Source organism: Nerophis ophidion, linkage group LG09 (assembly GCF_033978795.1).
Source record: "Nerophis ophidion isolate RoL-2023_Sa linkage group LG09, RoL_Noph_v1.0, whole genome shotgun sequence".
Lineage (NCBI taxonomy): Eukaryota > Metazoa > Chordata > Actinopteri > Syngnathiformes > Syngnathidae > Nerophis > Nerophis ophidion.
The window spans coordinates 44285887-44302037 of record NC_084619.1 but is presented as its reverse complement, the minus strand read 5'-3'; the positions used below and the strand labels follow the sequence as shown (position 1 = coordinate 44302037).

General features: G+C 44.2%; 1 protein-coding gene across 1 annotated transcript in view; it reads left to right on the top strand.

The window, feature by feature from the left end:
* eno4 (enolase 4) overlaps positions 1–16151 on the top strand; it is a 153780-nt gene that overhangs the window by 78002 nt on the left and 59627 nt on the right. Inside the window, exons 8-9 of the mRNA XM_061911042.1 lie at positions 2773–2937; positions 3034–3159. Coding sequence (XP_061767026.1) covers positions 2773–2937; positions 3034–3159 — 291 coding nt within the window. The remainder of the gene's footprint in view (positions 1–2772; positions 2938–3033; positions 3160–16151) is intronic.

Genomic DNA, 16151 nt, shown 5'->3' with positions numbered 1-16151 from the left:
AGTCTCTAGAGACGCTTTAAAGAGGGCAGGAATTCCATCCATTACAAAAAACTGTTTGTCGGGGGTAACCACAACAGAAACATAGTAAAAAAAAACTTATATCTCGGAAAACTGGTCATTGTGTCTGCCGTACAAACCAGGTTTAAACCAATTCTTTGTCATCTGTCATATCGACAGCAGCCGTTCTCTCTCTTTCTCTTACTTGCTCCAACGCAGGCAGTCAAGGCACTTCGCCAGTGATGCATTTATGGCCACACAAAAAGTCGGATAACTCCAACACCAAACAAAGTGTCAATTCCAGATCGTTACACTATGACTCCCCAAACAGAAGTGCTTATTCTACTGCCATTTATTAAGATTGTAAATTTTTTTAATTAATATTAATCATGGAATGCTATCGCTAGACTAGAGACATGCTAACAAAAAGATATATTAAGCGGAACTAAATATGATCTCTGAAAGAGGTACAAATTATTTCCAAAGCTGGACCATCACCTAGGCCTAAAATACTATACCACACTGCTCATGAAAAACAAGATTGTATTTGTTATATTTATTTATTTAAGTGGGCCAAATCACTTATATTAGAAAAAAACGTCAAGGAAAATGACTGCTGTCATTTGATTAATAAAATAAAACATTTAACTTGTTATTAAGTCAGCTTTGGGACAGGTGTGCTGCTGGTGTGGCCAAAGTGTGCACGTCTGATGTTGCTCGCATGTAATCCGATGAACGCTCAAGGAGTTTTTGCATTTGCTCACACACATGAACAATTAGAGGGAACATTGGTCCAAAGCTAATGAAGAGTTTGGCAAAATTGGGGTAATAAGTTATTTTCCGGTTGTTATGTGTATTTTTTTTTTTTAATCTTTCCGAAAACCGCCGGGTGCGTGTTATAGAGCCTGCTGGTCACTTAACACTGCATGAATGGAGCAGCAGAGTGCATAAAATACGGCCGCAACATTATACTTTGATGAAATAAAAGCATGTTTTGTTGTAAGTTTACAAGCTGGAGTATGTTTATAACGATATTTAGACTCATTATGTTGTGATCCGGTTCCCGGATCACATCTCTAGTCTTTGTTTGAGTCCTTTTTGTGTATTTCCTTATTATTTCTGTCTGCCGATCCCTTTGTTTTGAGCACTTCCTTTTTTTGTATTCATCACCATGGCTACTTCATTTGTTTCACCTGCACTGGCGCCTGACGCACACCTGTTTTGGATTGTTATGTTAGTATTTAAGCCCGCCTGCTACCTGAGTTCAGTCTGGATCTTTTGTTTGCCTTATGCAACAGTTGCGTTTGGTATTCCTGCTTTTTGCATTTACCTTGCTAAGTCCTAGGTTAGCTTCCTCGCGCTCAGCTCGCGCTTCTGTGGACTCTGAACGTGACTCTAGCTAAACTTTAGCATTTAGCTTTCCATGCTTTGGCACACTTTTCTTTGCCTTTTGTACAAGTGTTATTTTGTATATTAAACAAGCTCCTACCTGCAAACCTGCCGGCTCCAAGTCCTGTAACATCCGAGGGTGACACTTTGCGCATCCAAAATGCGTCCAAAACGCAACACATTATTTTGTTTGATTTCGTCAGGAAAACTAATGACAGAACAACTGCAATTGCATGCTTCCATACACAGTCGCACAGGTCTTTGGTAGCAACGATTGTGCCTTTTGTTTAGTTGGCAATACTTTTTTCATACAAGACTCATAAGAGCAGGTATCACAATGCACTGGGTGCTGGTAGCGGGAGGTCATACTGTTTTTACCGCTGAACAATACTAGGATTGCATGGTCTTTAGGTGTTCTTACCATTTTTGTGACCCCTGCAAATTCACTCAACATGCAACCAAATAATGCCCATCTGGTCATAATTTATTGATCAAGCTTTTTTTTATATTAAATGAGATAAATGCATATAATTCTAGTGGACATTTACTTCAAGCGTGTTATAGCAGGATCCCCCGTACCAGATGTGACAAAATACCGAATACAATAATATTTAAAAACCCATTTAAGTTTAAAATTATGTATGTTTTTGAGTGTATGACATATTTTAATAGCATAGGAAATGTTAAAGAAGCTTTAATGCATGTAATATTCATAAAAATCATAAAATATACAGTATTTTTATTCACGAAATAGGGGGGTACTTTTTGAAAGTGTCAATCATACCAGCACAAATGATTGGTCTATGTGTCCTCCCACTTAATCCTTACAGTCACAAGCACGTCACTTAAGCTCTGTTTCATAAAGATCTGGACAGTTGATATATTTCTAAATCAGAAGATTTCTATTGCAGTTGTCAGTCAAAGGGTTGACAGACAAGGCATTGTTTATGGTGCAATGGTGCAACATAAATATACACCGACATAAAAACAGAATAAAACAAGATAGTATAAAATATCATACACATTTGTAATTCTCACGGCCCGAATAAACTCTGGACACAGATGCAGGATTTCAGAAACATATATGTATTCTAACTAGTGAATGGGCCCAAAACAGGAGGACGAGACATTTATACACATGAGGGTGGATGACACAGGTGGGCACAATCACGCAATCAGGAAAGACAGCAGACCAGTGAAACAGGGGAAGGGCAAGTTATCTAAAACGAGAGGGAATGTTAACATTTCAAAATAAAACAGGACATGACAAGACAACATGAAACCAGACGAAATCCAGACAAGACTTCACCCAGGTGTGACAGTAATGGGGTAAACTAAAATACTTATTTACCGTTAAATAAGTTGTATTGTTGTGTTTGCTCCAAGACCACCCAAGCCATTCTGAGGGACAGCGGAGTGATGCCTGTGAGCTTCGATCGCCCTGAACAGGCTTTTGATCTGATCACTGAAGCCTGTAGTAATCTGGAGCTGAAACTGGGAGTAGAGATCCATTTAGCGGTCAACTGTGCTGCACCCAACCTAATGGACTATGTACGTTCATGTAAACTATTTTGCAGTGTTCAAATCACAAAAGTGAGTTAATGTGGAAGTAAAATAACTGTTAGCTTCTTCTCTTTTCCCATTCAGACCAAAGAAAAGTATGAGATTGCAACAGGAGTTTTTAAGTCTGCTGATGATTTAGTGGCCATGTATACAACCTTGATTGGCAAATATGCAGCAGTGGTGGCTTTAATCGATCCATTCAGGAAAGAGGTATGTTACGGTATTTTGGCATGAGCATGAGCCAAGCCCACTTCTGCTGTGTTTTCTCCCTGTCAGCCTTGTTGTAGATTTTAGCTCTTCCACATTAAGTCTCCAGACGGATATATATTTTATAACTATATGCTACTTTTTACTAGAATGGCAACAGCGAAATGTGCATGTGCATGCCAGTCTGCACACAGACAAGGGGATAGACAACAATAAATAACTTATTGACTAGAACTGAATAAAAATGGCGGACTCGCACACTTTTATGGAGATGTCCTTCAAAGTTACTAAGTATGTCACTATTTTCTCAAATTCCAAATGGCTCATTTGGAGTTAGTTTGGAAAAACAATGATTGTTTTATTAATTAATTTATTTATTTTTTAGAATATTGTGAAAATGTATTAAAAATAAAAAAACACATGTATATAAGTATCCACACATTTTGTTCAATACTTTCTCGATGCACCTTTGGCAGCAATTGTAGTCTCAAGTCTTTTTGAATATGATGCCACAAGCTCGGTACACCTATCTTTCGGCATTGTTTACACATTCCTCTTTGCAGCCATCTCAAGCTCCATCAGGTTGGAAGGGAAGCATTGGTGCCAGTCATTATCATATCTCTCTCGAGATGGTTGATGAGATTCAAGTCAGGACTGTGGTTGGGCCACTCAAAGACATTTACAGAGTTGTCCATTCCTTTGATATCTTGGCTGTGTAATAAGAGTTGTTGTCCTGCTGAAAGATGAACCAATGCCCAAGTCTGAGTTCAAGCGAGCTGTGGAGCTGGTTTTCCCCCAGGATGTCTCTGCACATTGCTGCATTCATCGTTCCCTCTACCCTGACTGGTCTTTCAAATCCTACCGCTGAAAAGCATCCCCACCACCATGCTTCGCTGTAGGGATAGTATTGGCTTGGTGATGAGGTGTGTCTGGTTTCCTCAAGGGTTATAAACGATTAAGCGATACAAGTCCAGTTCGAGCAATATCTGGTTCGAGCATTGGTCGGTTCGGCCAAGTCAGTTACAGCCCCCTCAATTGACAGGGGTGAAGACATATAAACAGGTTATTGCACCGAACTATAAATCAGTTGACAATTTTTCTCTTTCGGACAAGACGAGAGCCAGGGTTGTCCCTGAAAAGGGTCAGAACCTTTCTTTGTCTTATCAGACCAATCTTTCAGGTGCATTTTGGCCAACTCCAAGGGGGAATAGCTTACGTTGGGCCACTCTACCATACAGGCCTGATTGGTGGAGTACTGCAGAGATGGTTGTCCTTCTGGAGGGTTCTCTTGTCTGCACAGAGGAATGCTGTAGCTCTGACAGAGTGACCATCGGGTTCTTGGTCAACTCCCTGACTTGGGCCCTTCTCTCCGAGTCACTCAGCATAGACGACTGGCAAGCTCTCGGAAGAGTCTGGTGGTTTCAAACTTATTTCATTTAAAGATGATGGAGGCCAACATCTTCACGGTGGCAGAGGGGTTAGTGTGTCTGCCTCACAATACGAAGCTCCTGCAGTCCTGGGTTCAAATCCAGGCTCGGGATCTTTCTGTGTGGAGTTTGCATGTTCTCCCCGTGAATGCGTGGGTTCCCTCCGGGTACTCCGGCTTCCTCCCACTTCCAAAGACATGCACCTGGGGATAGGTTGATTGGCAACACTAAATTGGCCCTAGTGTGTGAATGTGAGTATGAATGCTGTCTGTCTATCTGTGCTGGCCCTGCGATGAGGTGGCGACTTGTCCAGGGTGTACGCCGCCTTCCGCCCGAGATAGGCGCCAGCGCCCCCCAGACCCCAAAAAAGGGAATAAGCGGTAAAAAATGGATGGGATGGATGGAGGCCAACATACTCATTGGGACCTTCAAAGCAGCAGATATTTTTCGTACACGTCCCCACATTTGTGCCTCATGACAATTCCATCAACTTATTTCTTGGTTTGAGTGCTGCCATATACGGCGTTGGACCTTATATTTAGACTGGTGTGTGCCTTTCCAAAGAATGTCCAATGAACTGAATTTACCACAGGTGGACTTAAATTAAGCTTTAGGAACATCTCAAGGAAGATCAGTTGAAACTGGATGCCCTAGAACTCACTTTTGAGCTTCATTGCAAGGGCTGTGAATACTTGTTTTTTTTGTATTAGGTCTTAAAAAACTTTCTCACATTGTCATTATGGTGTATTGTGTGTTGAATTTTAAGAATAGAAATCAATTCATTCATTTTTTTAATTAAGGTTGTAACATAATGAAAGGTGGAAAAAAACACTGTAAATACTTTCTGGATCCCCTGTATGTGATTGACCATTGCCAATTAACGCCCTTTAATGCCCATCACAAAGGCTGATCCTCTCTGGTTGACAAGTGCCTAGCAGTTAATTATGTATCTCTATTCAAAAAATGGAGCCGCTTCTTTAAACTATTTATAATTACCGCTATAATTGAAAAAAAAAACAGTGTTTCCTAGTATCTTAAGTATCATTCTCTTTTACTAATATCACTGAAGGACAAAACTAAACATTTTACAGCAAGCCAGTGGCAGGCATGCTAATAGCTAAGCTAACCTAGCTTTAACCAATACCAGCAAATATGTTGCGTATGGGTTGAATTGCTACAAAGGTCGTTGGGGTGGCGTGGCTTAGTTGGTTAAGCGGCCGTGCTAGTCAAACGTAAGGGTTCCAAGTCCGCCATCCTAGTCACTTCCGTTGTGTCCTTGGGCAAGACACTCTACCAACCTGCCCTCAGTGCCGTCCACACTGGTTTAAATGTAGCTTAAATATGTAAATAATGGGTTTCACAATGTAAAGTGCTTTGAGTCACTAGAGAAAGGGCTCCATACAAATATAATTCACTTCACTACCCAAAGATGCAGAATGAACGGCAGCAAGGAGCTCTGAGGTGAGAATTATATTTTAAGTTCAAAACCACAGCAAATCAACAGATTGATTATGACTAGGAGCTGTAGTACACAAGTTAAATCAGCTTAGCCTTGAACATAAACGTAAACAGTCGTCAATGGCGAACAAGAGACCCAGACTGAGTGGATCACGAGGCAGGTTTAAATAAAGGCTGTGATTACTACCCCATAGGTGAAACGACTAATCACAAAGTAAATGCTGATGCGTACTCTAAAACCGTGTTTTTTCAACCACTGTGGCCGCGGCACACTAATGTGCCTTGAGATACAGTCTGGTGTGCCGTGCGAGATTATCTAATTTCACCTATTTGGGTTAAAAATATTTTGTGCAAACCAGTAATTATAGTCTGCAAATGATGTGTTGTTGTTGAGTGTCGGTGCTGTCTAGAGCTCGGCAGTGTAACCATGTAATACTCTTCCATATCAGTAGGTGGCAGCCGGTAGCTAATTGCTTTGTAGATGTCGGAAACAGCAGGAGGCAGCGTGTAGGTAAAAAGGTATATAATGCTAATACCAAAAATAAACAAAAGGTGAGTTCCCCTAAGAAAACGTATTGAAGTTCAGGAAAGGCTATGCAGAACAAAACCAAAACTGAACTGGCTACAAAGTAAACAAAAACAAAATGCTGGACGACAGCGAAAACCTACTGTGGAGCAAAGACGGCGTCTACAATGAACATCCGAACATGACATGACAATTAACAATGTCGCAACAAAAAATTATTTAAAAAAATGCAATGATCTTGATCGCTAAAACAAAATAGATGCGGGAAATATCGCTCGAAGGAAGACATAATACTGCTACAGGAAAATACCAAAAAAATAAGAAGCCACCAAAATGGGAGCGCAAGACAAGAACAAAAACACTACACACAGGAAAACAGCAAAAAAACTCAAAATAAGTCACGGCATGGTGTGACAGGCCGTGACAGTACACTTACTTTGAGACTAGAGCTATAGTGATGGTTATGGTTATGGCTTCAAGTCATATCCAACAATTGCGACAACAACTTTTTACTGTCGACTGAGTTTCGTTTTTTTAATGATTTCTGCTGGTGGTGTGCCTCCGGATTTTTTCAACGCAAAAAATGTGCCTTGGCTCAAAAAAGGTTGAAAAACACTGCTCTGAGCAACCCTGGCAACTTAATGTAGACAGAAGAAACCAAGTGGTACTGGGATCAAACTAGATTTAAATATCCATCCATCCATCCCATCCATCCATCCATCTTCCTCCGCTTATCCGAGGGCGGGTCGCGGGGGTAGCAGCCTAGGCAGGGAAGCCCAGACTTCCCTTTCCCCAGCCACTTCGTCTAGCTCTTCCCGGGGGATCCCGAGGCGTTCCCAGGCCAGCCAGGAGACATAGTCTTCCCAACGTGTCCTGGGTCTTCCCCGTGGCCTCCTACCGGTTGGACGTGCCCTAAACACCTCCCTAGGGAGGCGTCCGGGTGGCATCCTGAGCAGATGCCCGAACCACCTTATCTGGCTCCTCTCGATGTGGAGGAGCAGCGGCTTTACTTTGAGTTCCTCCCGGATGGCAGACCTTCTCACCCTATCTCTAAGGGAGAGCCCTGTCACACGGCAGAGGAAACTCATTTCGACCGCTTGTACCCCTGATCTTATCCTTTCGGTCATGACCCAAAGCTCATGACCATGGGTGAGGATGGGAACGTAGATCGACCGGTAAATTGAGAGCTTTGCCTTGCGGCTCAGCGCCTTCTTTACCACAACGTCCGCATTACTGAAGACGCCGCACCGATCTGCCTGTCGATCTCACGATCCACTCTTCCCCCACTTGTGAACAAGACTCCTAGGTACTTGAACTCCTCCACTTGGGGCAGAATCTCCTCCCCAAACCGGAGATGGCACTCCACCCTTTTCCGAGCGTGAACCATGGACTCGGACTTGGAGGTGCTGATTCTCATTCCGGTCACTTCACACTCGGCTGCGAACCGATCCAGTGAGGTTTTGGCTAGATTTAAATATAGGAAGAATAATACAATAACATAAACCAAGTCATGACGCATTGCCTGGGTCATGACAAAATAAGTGCAGCAGATGAATTGAAAACCAATAAGTTATGGTATTGCAAAAAAAAAAAAAAATATTGGCATTGTATAAAAATTTTTGTTCAGCAAAAATTGGCACTGAAAAGAAGAAATACAAACATTGAAAAAAAAAAGCTAATATTTTTGGTGAATGTATGTTTTGGCACATGTTTTGCAAATTTTATTTTATTTTATTTTTATCCAATATTTTTGTTTTTGATTGCTTTTTAGGGTTTTCAATGCCAACTTCCTTTAACGTGATTTGGACGCCTTCTTGTTTTTTTCTATGTTGTTTAATTCTAAGCCCACATAAAGCAGCTTCCAGGTGAATATATGTGTAAGTGTGCATAAGCTAACCCAACAGAAACACTCTGCCCTACGCAAAATAATGATAATAATAATGGATTAGATTTTAGATCGCGCTTTTCTGTTATTAGATACTCAAAGCGCTCACAGAGAAGTGAGAAACCATCATTCATTCACACCTGGTAGTGGTAGGCTACATTTGTAGCCACAGCTGCCCTGGGGTAGACTGACGGAAGCGAGGTTGCCAATTTGCGCCTACAGCCCCTCCGAATTTATTTCCCGGTGTGAGCGGCACCGGGGGCTAGGGTGAAGTATCCTGGCCAAGGACACAACGGCAGCGATTTGGATGTCAAGAGGCGGGGAGCAAACCTGAAACCCTCAGGTTTCTGGCACTGCAGCTCTACCCACTACGCCATGTCGCTTAAAATAGCTGCCATTAAGTTGTAACTCTAAAAAAGAGAAATACAAATGGGAAAGTTGGCACTGAAAACCTGTAAAACACACAAATAATAGTGTTTAAAATATGAAGACCGGCATTGAAAAACATAATGATAAAATATTCACGAAAAATATGAGAACATTAAAAAAAGAAAGACTGGCATTGAAAAACATACAATTATAAAATATCCACCAAAAATATAAGAACATTAAAAAAATATGTATGTAATATGTTTTTCAATCTTTGTATCCATCCTTTTAATTCAACATGTTACGATGTCAAAATTTGTTTGATTGCCAGTGTAACGTTTTCCATCCATCCATCCATCCATCTTCTTCCGCTTATCCGAGGTCGGGTCGCGGGGGCAACAACCTAAGCAGGGAAACCCAAACCTCCCTCTCCCCAGCCACTTCGTCTAGCTCTTCCTGGGGGATCCCGAGGCGTTCCCAGGCCAGCCGGGAGACATAGTCTTCCCAACGTGTCCTTGGTCTTCACCGTGGCCTCCTACCGGTTGGACGTGCCCTAAACACCTCCCTAGGGAGGTGTCCGGGTGGCATCCTGACCAGATGCCCGAACCACCTCATCTGGCTCCTCTCGATGTGAAGGAGCAGCGGCTCTACTTTGAGTTCCTCCCGGATGACAGAGCTTCTCACCCTATCTCTAAGGGAGAGCCCGGCCACACGGCGGAGAAAACTCATTTCGGCCGCTTGTACCCGGGATCTTATCCTTTCGGTCATGACCCAAAGCTCATGACCATAGGTGAGGATGGGAACGTAGATCGACCGGTAAATTGAGAGCTTTGCCTTGCGGCTCAGCTCCTTCTTCACCACAACGGATCGGTACATCGTCCGCATTACTGAAGACGCCGCACCGATCCGCCTGTCGATCTCACGATCCACTCTTCCCCCACTCGTGAACAATACTCCTAGGTACTTGAACTCCTCCACTTGGGGCAGGGTCTCCTCCCCAACCCGGAGATGGCATTCCACCCTTTTCCGGGCGAGAACCATGGACTCGGACTTGGAGGTGCTGTTTCTCATTCCCGTCGCTTCACACTCGGCTGCAAACCGATCCACTGAGAGCTGAAGATCCCGGTCAGATGAAGCCATCAGGACCACATCATCTGCAAAAAGCAGAGACCTAATCCTGCGGTCACCAAACCGGAACCCCTCAACGCCTTGACTGCGCCTAGAAATTCTGTCCTTAAAAGTTATGAACAGAATCGGTGACAAAGGACAGCCTTGGCGGAGTCCAACCCTCACTGGAAATGTGTTCGACTTACTGCCGGCAATGCGGACCAAGCTCTGGCACTGATCGTACAGGGAGCGGACCGCCACAATAAGACAGTCCGATACCCCATACTCTCTGAGCACTCCCCACAGGACTTCCCGAGGGACACGGTCGAATGCCTTCTCCAAGTCCACGAAGCACATGTAGACTGGTTGGGCAAACTCCCATGCGCCTTCAAGAACCCTGCCGAGAGTATAGAGCTGGTCCACAGTTCCACGACCAGGACGAAAACCACACTGTTCCTCCTGAATCCGAGGTTCGACTATCCGGCGTAGCCTCCTCTCCAGTACACCTGAATAAACCTTACCGGGAAGGCTGAGGAGTGTGATCACACGATAGTTGGAACACACCCTCTGGTCCCCCTTCTTAAAGAGAGGAACCACCACCCCGGTCTGCCAATCCAGAGGTACCGCCCCCGATGTCCACGCGATGCTGCAGAGTCTTGTCAACCAAGACAGCCCCACAGCTTCCAGAGCCTTAAGGAAGAGGGTCCAGTCCCTCTCGAGAGAAGTGGTTCCAGAGCCCTTGCTGTGCGTCGAAGTGAGTCCGACTAAATCCAGCCGGAACTTCTCAACTTCTCGCCCTAGCTCAGGCTCTTTCCCCCCCAGTGAGGTGACGTTCCACGTCCCAAGAGCTAGCTTCTGTAGCCGAGGATCGGACCGCCAAGTGCCCTGCCTTCGGCTGCCGCCCAGCTCACATTGCACCCGGCCTCTATGGCCCCTGCTATGGGTGGTGAGCCCATTGGAGGGGTGACCCACGTTGCCTCTTCGGGCTGTGCCCGGCCGGGCCCGATGGGAACAGGCCCGGCCACCAGGCGCTCGCCATCGTGCCCCACCTCTGGGCCTGGCTCCAGAGGGAGGCCCCGGTGACCCGCGTCCGGGCGAGGGAAATCTGGGTCTATGTTTTTTCTTCTTCATAAAGGTCTTCGAACTGCTCTTTGTCTGATCCCTCATCTAGAACCTGTTTGCCTTGGGAGACCCTACCAGGGGGCATAAAGCCCCCGGACAATATAGCTCCTAGGATCATTGGGACACGCAAACTCCTCTACCACGATAAGGTGGCAGCTCAGAGAGGAGTGTAACGTTTTCTACGTTTTCTATTTTTTTAATACCAAAACTTACTAGCAGTGTTTTAGCAAATTATTTTAAAGTGTAGTAAATAGTAATTTTCAATTTTGTTCTGATCAAACAATTTTATGCAATAAAAGAGACTAAGGAACTAATTCAAATACTGTTTTGATATTGTCGATAGCACTCACCATAGATTAACTGAAAAATGTAATAACAGTATATATGAGATCAGTGTCGGCTGATGTAATTCATGGATGATCAGTATCACAATTGGCAGATGTGACAGTTTGACCCCCCACTGTCTCTGCTTGACCTTAAACTTCCTCACAAACCGTGCATATTTGTTAGGAAGCTCAACATAAACAAACTACAAACATTTAATTGTGATAGTCAGTGAAAAGCATATTTTTTTTAGTAAGTGGAAAGCATGCTCAACAAACAGATTGTAACCTCTCACTCACAATGGCTCTGAATATGTGGCTAAAAGAGTCAGGGTGTTGCTGAGGGCTTTCTATAAGTAAGCACACCTGCTTTGACTAATTAGGCCTAATTTGGGCCAAACCATGGTTCTCTGGAGCTGGGTGTTGCGGAGGTACACTGGACATTTGAAAGTTGTGTTGTCTAAGCCTGAATGCACTGTGTACAAAAATGGCTGCTTTAAAAATACAAAAGTACTATGTGAATACTTTTTAGACGTGATGGTTATTCATGGTGTAATTTACAAATGAACTGTTTTCGCAATTCCCCCTGTCAAATTAATACCAGCTAGATGGAGGGGCTATTGGCTATTTAAGTGAGAAAAGGCAATTTTTCTGACAGTCTGCTGTGTGTCACTGCCAGAGGAGGTTCTCTGTCCTGAGCAGGAGCTCAGATCTCCATGCATCAAACATCTACTGAGGTGATTATTTTGATTATGTTGTGTTGTAACCGGTTAAAAGAGTTGTGTTGATTGCTAAATCTGTTTTGATTATTTAATTCTTTACTTCAACATATTTGATTATTGACTTTTGATTGTGAATACATGTATTTTGATATAAAGAATTATTTGCATTTTGATTATTTGATTATTTTTAATGTGCTTATTTTGATGCTTATAGGCCTATTTAACGCATGCGTCTTTGAAATGTATTTAGACTATAAATGTACTATATATAATATACGATACTAATATTGCCTCTATTTATTACTGTTATAGATTGTGGGTGCTTTGTGTCTTCCTGTTGTTGTTCACCTCTTGACACTTTTGGGATTTCAATAAATGTTTGTACACTGTTACCAACTGCGCGCCTTGCCATCCTTGGTTTGAAAGTCTGGTTTGCAAAGGTTACATTACCTTCACCCAAAGCGGGGTGTGACATATGGTGGCAGTGGTGGGATGGCAAGCTGCAGAGTTTACAACAAACCTGGCTGAGGGTGGGCCAGAACTGGTTTGAGATCCCAAGTGTCGGAGGTGGCAATGACAGAGGAGACTGATGAGTTGGCTGGTCGAGGGGCCATGGCGATGAGGCTGGATCGGACGACAATGGTTGAGGAGTGTGAAGTTGGATGGAACACCGAGGAGTCTGAAGTAGACATCAAAGGTTTTAAGAATTCGGGGCTCGGTGTACGCAAGCATAGGAAGAGGTCTGGGAAGGCTAGTTGGTCTGCTGAGCCACCAAGGACTGAAAGAGTGCTAGGTGATCCTACCCTGGTTAACATGTGCCAAGACATTTTGATTGGACAGCAACATAGGGAAGCTGTCTTAGTCAATGAACTCCAGGAGTTAAAAACTGTCTGTACAAGGCTTAGCCTAGACCACTCACTCACTAACCAAAATGCTAACCGTCCTGATGATAGTCGGTGTGAGCAGTCGCCCAAACCCAAACCCAGAAAATGCCCACATTCAGCTTCTAGTGTTCAAGCGTCGCCGTTCATAGATTCCTTGCCACCTGACCATCATCTCTGACAAGACACAAAGATGCTCCTATTCCGGCAGGGTGAGGACATCGAAAACTTTCTTGTCCGCTTCGAGCGCATCGCTCGCACCTGGGGATGGCCTTAGTCTGACTGGGCCTGCCGACTTGTTCCACTCTTGACCGGCAAAGCCCTGGATGCCTATTCTGCAATGGAGGAAGATGCTTTCAACATCTACACAGACCTTAAAGAAGCCCTCCTTGCTAAGTTTAATATCTCTCCTGAGACTTATAGGCTCCAGTTCCGGTCAACCTAAATTCCCCCTGGTGAATCTCCCAAGGAGACTTACAACAGACTCAAAGGTCTCTACAGAAGACCGATCAAGCTAGAGTAGCGTTCTAAAGAAAACATCGCAAAGCTTTTCATTCTAGAGCAAATGCTTTGCATGCTGGCCAACAAAATGAAGACTTGGGTCAAGGAACACGATCCAGAAGACGGATTTACTGCTGCTAAACTTGCAGGCCAGTACTTGAATGCTCGTAAAGGACTCCGAAAGCCAAGGCAGCAGAACAATCGTGTAACAGCCCAAGGTGCAGCCGACCTGTCACACCAAAGAGGTGTGCAGAAAGCAGGTGGTTACAGCACCTCAGGGAACAACAGACTGTTCCAGAGACAGTCGAGTGAAGGATCTCATCTGCTACCACTGCCAACAGCCAGGGCATCGAGCCCCAGCCCTTTGAAAGGTCCCAAGCTGTCCAGATTCTGTCATTTTCCCCATCCATCTGGTTCTGTAACCCTGTACACTGTTTGCCTAAACTTGAACGGGTTTGTGCTGAAAACAGCGTTTTGTTGTACTTGTGCAATGACAATAAAAGACCTATCTATCTGTCCCATCTTCAGTCATGGCACCTGCTCTTGCACCCAATCCTGAACCTAAGGCCAAACCTAACACTGAACCTATCATGATGCCAGCTTGTGTTAGTGGCCGTTCAGTGCAAGCACGGTTGTACACAGGTAGCTCCATGACACTGCTGCACCATTCGTTTGTGTCACTTGGTAATCAAGACTATCAGCATGTCACAGCCATTCAATGTGTCCATGGTGATCAAAGAAGATATCCTGTGGCTGATGTGACCATCGTCATTGATTACCAGGCTTTCTTGCTCCGCGTGGGGGTTCTTGATCACATGCCCCATGACATGATCTTGGGCAGCACAGGTCTTTGTGTGTGTGGGTTGTGGGGTGATTTATAATCCATTTTTCATGAATGAGTTAAGCAGTCTGATGGCTTCAATCAATCAATCAATGTTTACTTATATAGCCCTAAATCACTATTGTCTCAAAGGGCTGCACAAACCACTACGACATCCTCGGTAGGCCCACATAAGGGCAAGGGAAACTCACACCCAGTGGGACGTCGGTGACAATGATGACTATGAGAATCTTGGAGAGGAGGAAAGCAATGGATGTCGAGCGGGTCTAACATGATACTGTGAAAGTTCAATCCATAATGGATCCAACACAGTCGCAAGAGTCCAGTCCAAAGCGGATCCAACAAAGCAGCGAGAGTCCCGTTCACAGCGGAGCCAGCAGGAAAACATCCCAAGCGGAGGCGGATCAGCAGCGCAGAGATGTCCCCAGCCGATACACAGGCGAGTAGTACATGGCCACCGGATCGGACCGGACCCCCTCCACAAGGGAGAGTGGGACATAGGAGAAAAAGAAAAGAAACGGCAGGTCAACTGGTCTAAAAAGGGAGTCTATTTTAAGGCTAGAGTATACAAATGAGTTTTAAGGTGAGACTTAAATGCTTCTACTGAGGTGGCATCTCGAACTGTTGCCGGGAGGGCATTCCAGAGTACTGGAGCCCGAAATGAAAATGCTCTATAGCCCACAGACTTTTTTTGGGCTTTGGGAATCACTAATAAGCCGGAGTCCTTTCAATGCAGATTTCTTGCCGGGACATATGGTACAATACAATCGGCAAGATAGGATGGAGCTAGACCGTGTAGTATTTTATACGCAAGTAGTAAAACCTTAAAGTCACATCTTAAGTGCACAGGAAGCCAGTGCAGGTGAGCCAGTACAGGCGTAATGTGATCAAACTTTCTTGTTCTTGTCAAAAGTCTAGCAGCCGCATTTTGTACCAACTGTAATCTTTTAATGCTAGACATGGGGAGACCCGAAAATAGTATGTTACAGTAATCGAGACGAGACGTAACAAACGCATGGATAATGATCTCAGCGTCTTTAGTGGACAGAATGGAGCGAATTTTAGCGATATTACGGAGATGAAAGAAGGCCGTTTTAGTAACGCTTTTAATGTGTGACTCAAAGGAGAGAGTTGGGTCGAAGATAACACCCAGAGTCTTTACCGTGTCGCCTTGTTTAATTGTTTGGTTGTCAAATGTTAGAGTTGTATCATTAAATAGAGGTCGGTGTCTAGCAGGACCGATAATCAGCATTTCCGTTTTTTTGGCGTTGAGTTGCAAAAAGTTAGCGGACATCCATTGTTTAATTTCATTAAGACATGCCTCCAGCTGACTACAATCCGGCGTGTTGGTCAGCTTTAGGGGCATGTAGAGTTGGGTGTCATCAGCATAACAGTGAAAGCTAATACCGCATTTGCGTATGATGTCACCCAGCGGCAGCATGTAGATGCTGAAGAGTGCAGGGCCAAGGACCGAACCCTGGGGAACTCCACACGTTTCCTTAACGTAGTCCGAGGTCACACTGTTATGGGAGACGCACTGCATTCTATCAGTAAGATAAGAGTTAAACCAAGACAGGGCTAAGTCTGACATACCAATTCGTGTTTTGATACGTTCTAATAAAATATTATGATCGACGGTATCGAAAGCAGCGCTAACATCGAGGAGCAGCAACATAGATGACGCATCAGAATCCATCGTTAGCAATAGATCATTAGTCATTTTTGCGAGGGCTGTCTCCGTGGAGTGATTTGCCCTGAAACCGGATTGAAACCGGCTTGTGGGAAAAAATGTATTGCTGAGTCTTGTAGTTTTGCAACGCATACGGCTGTAGC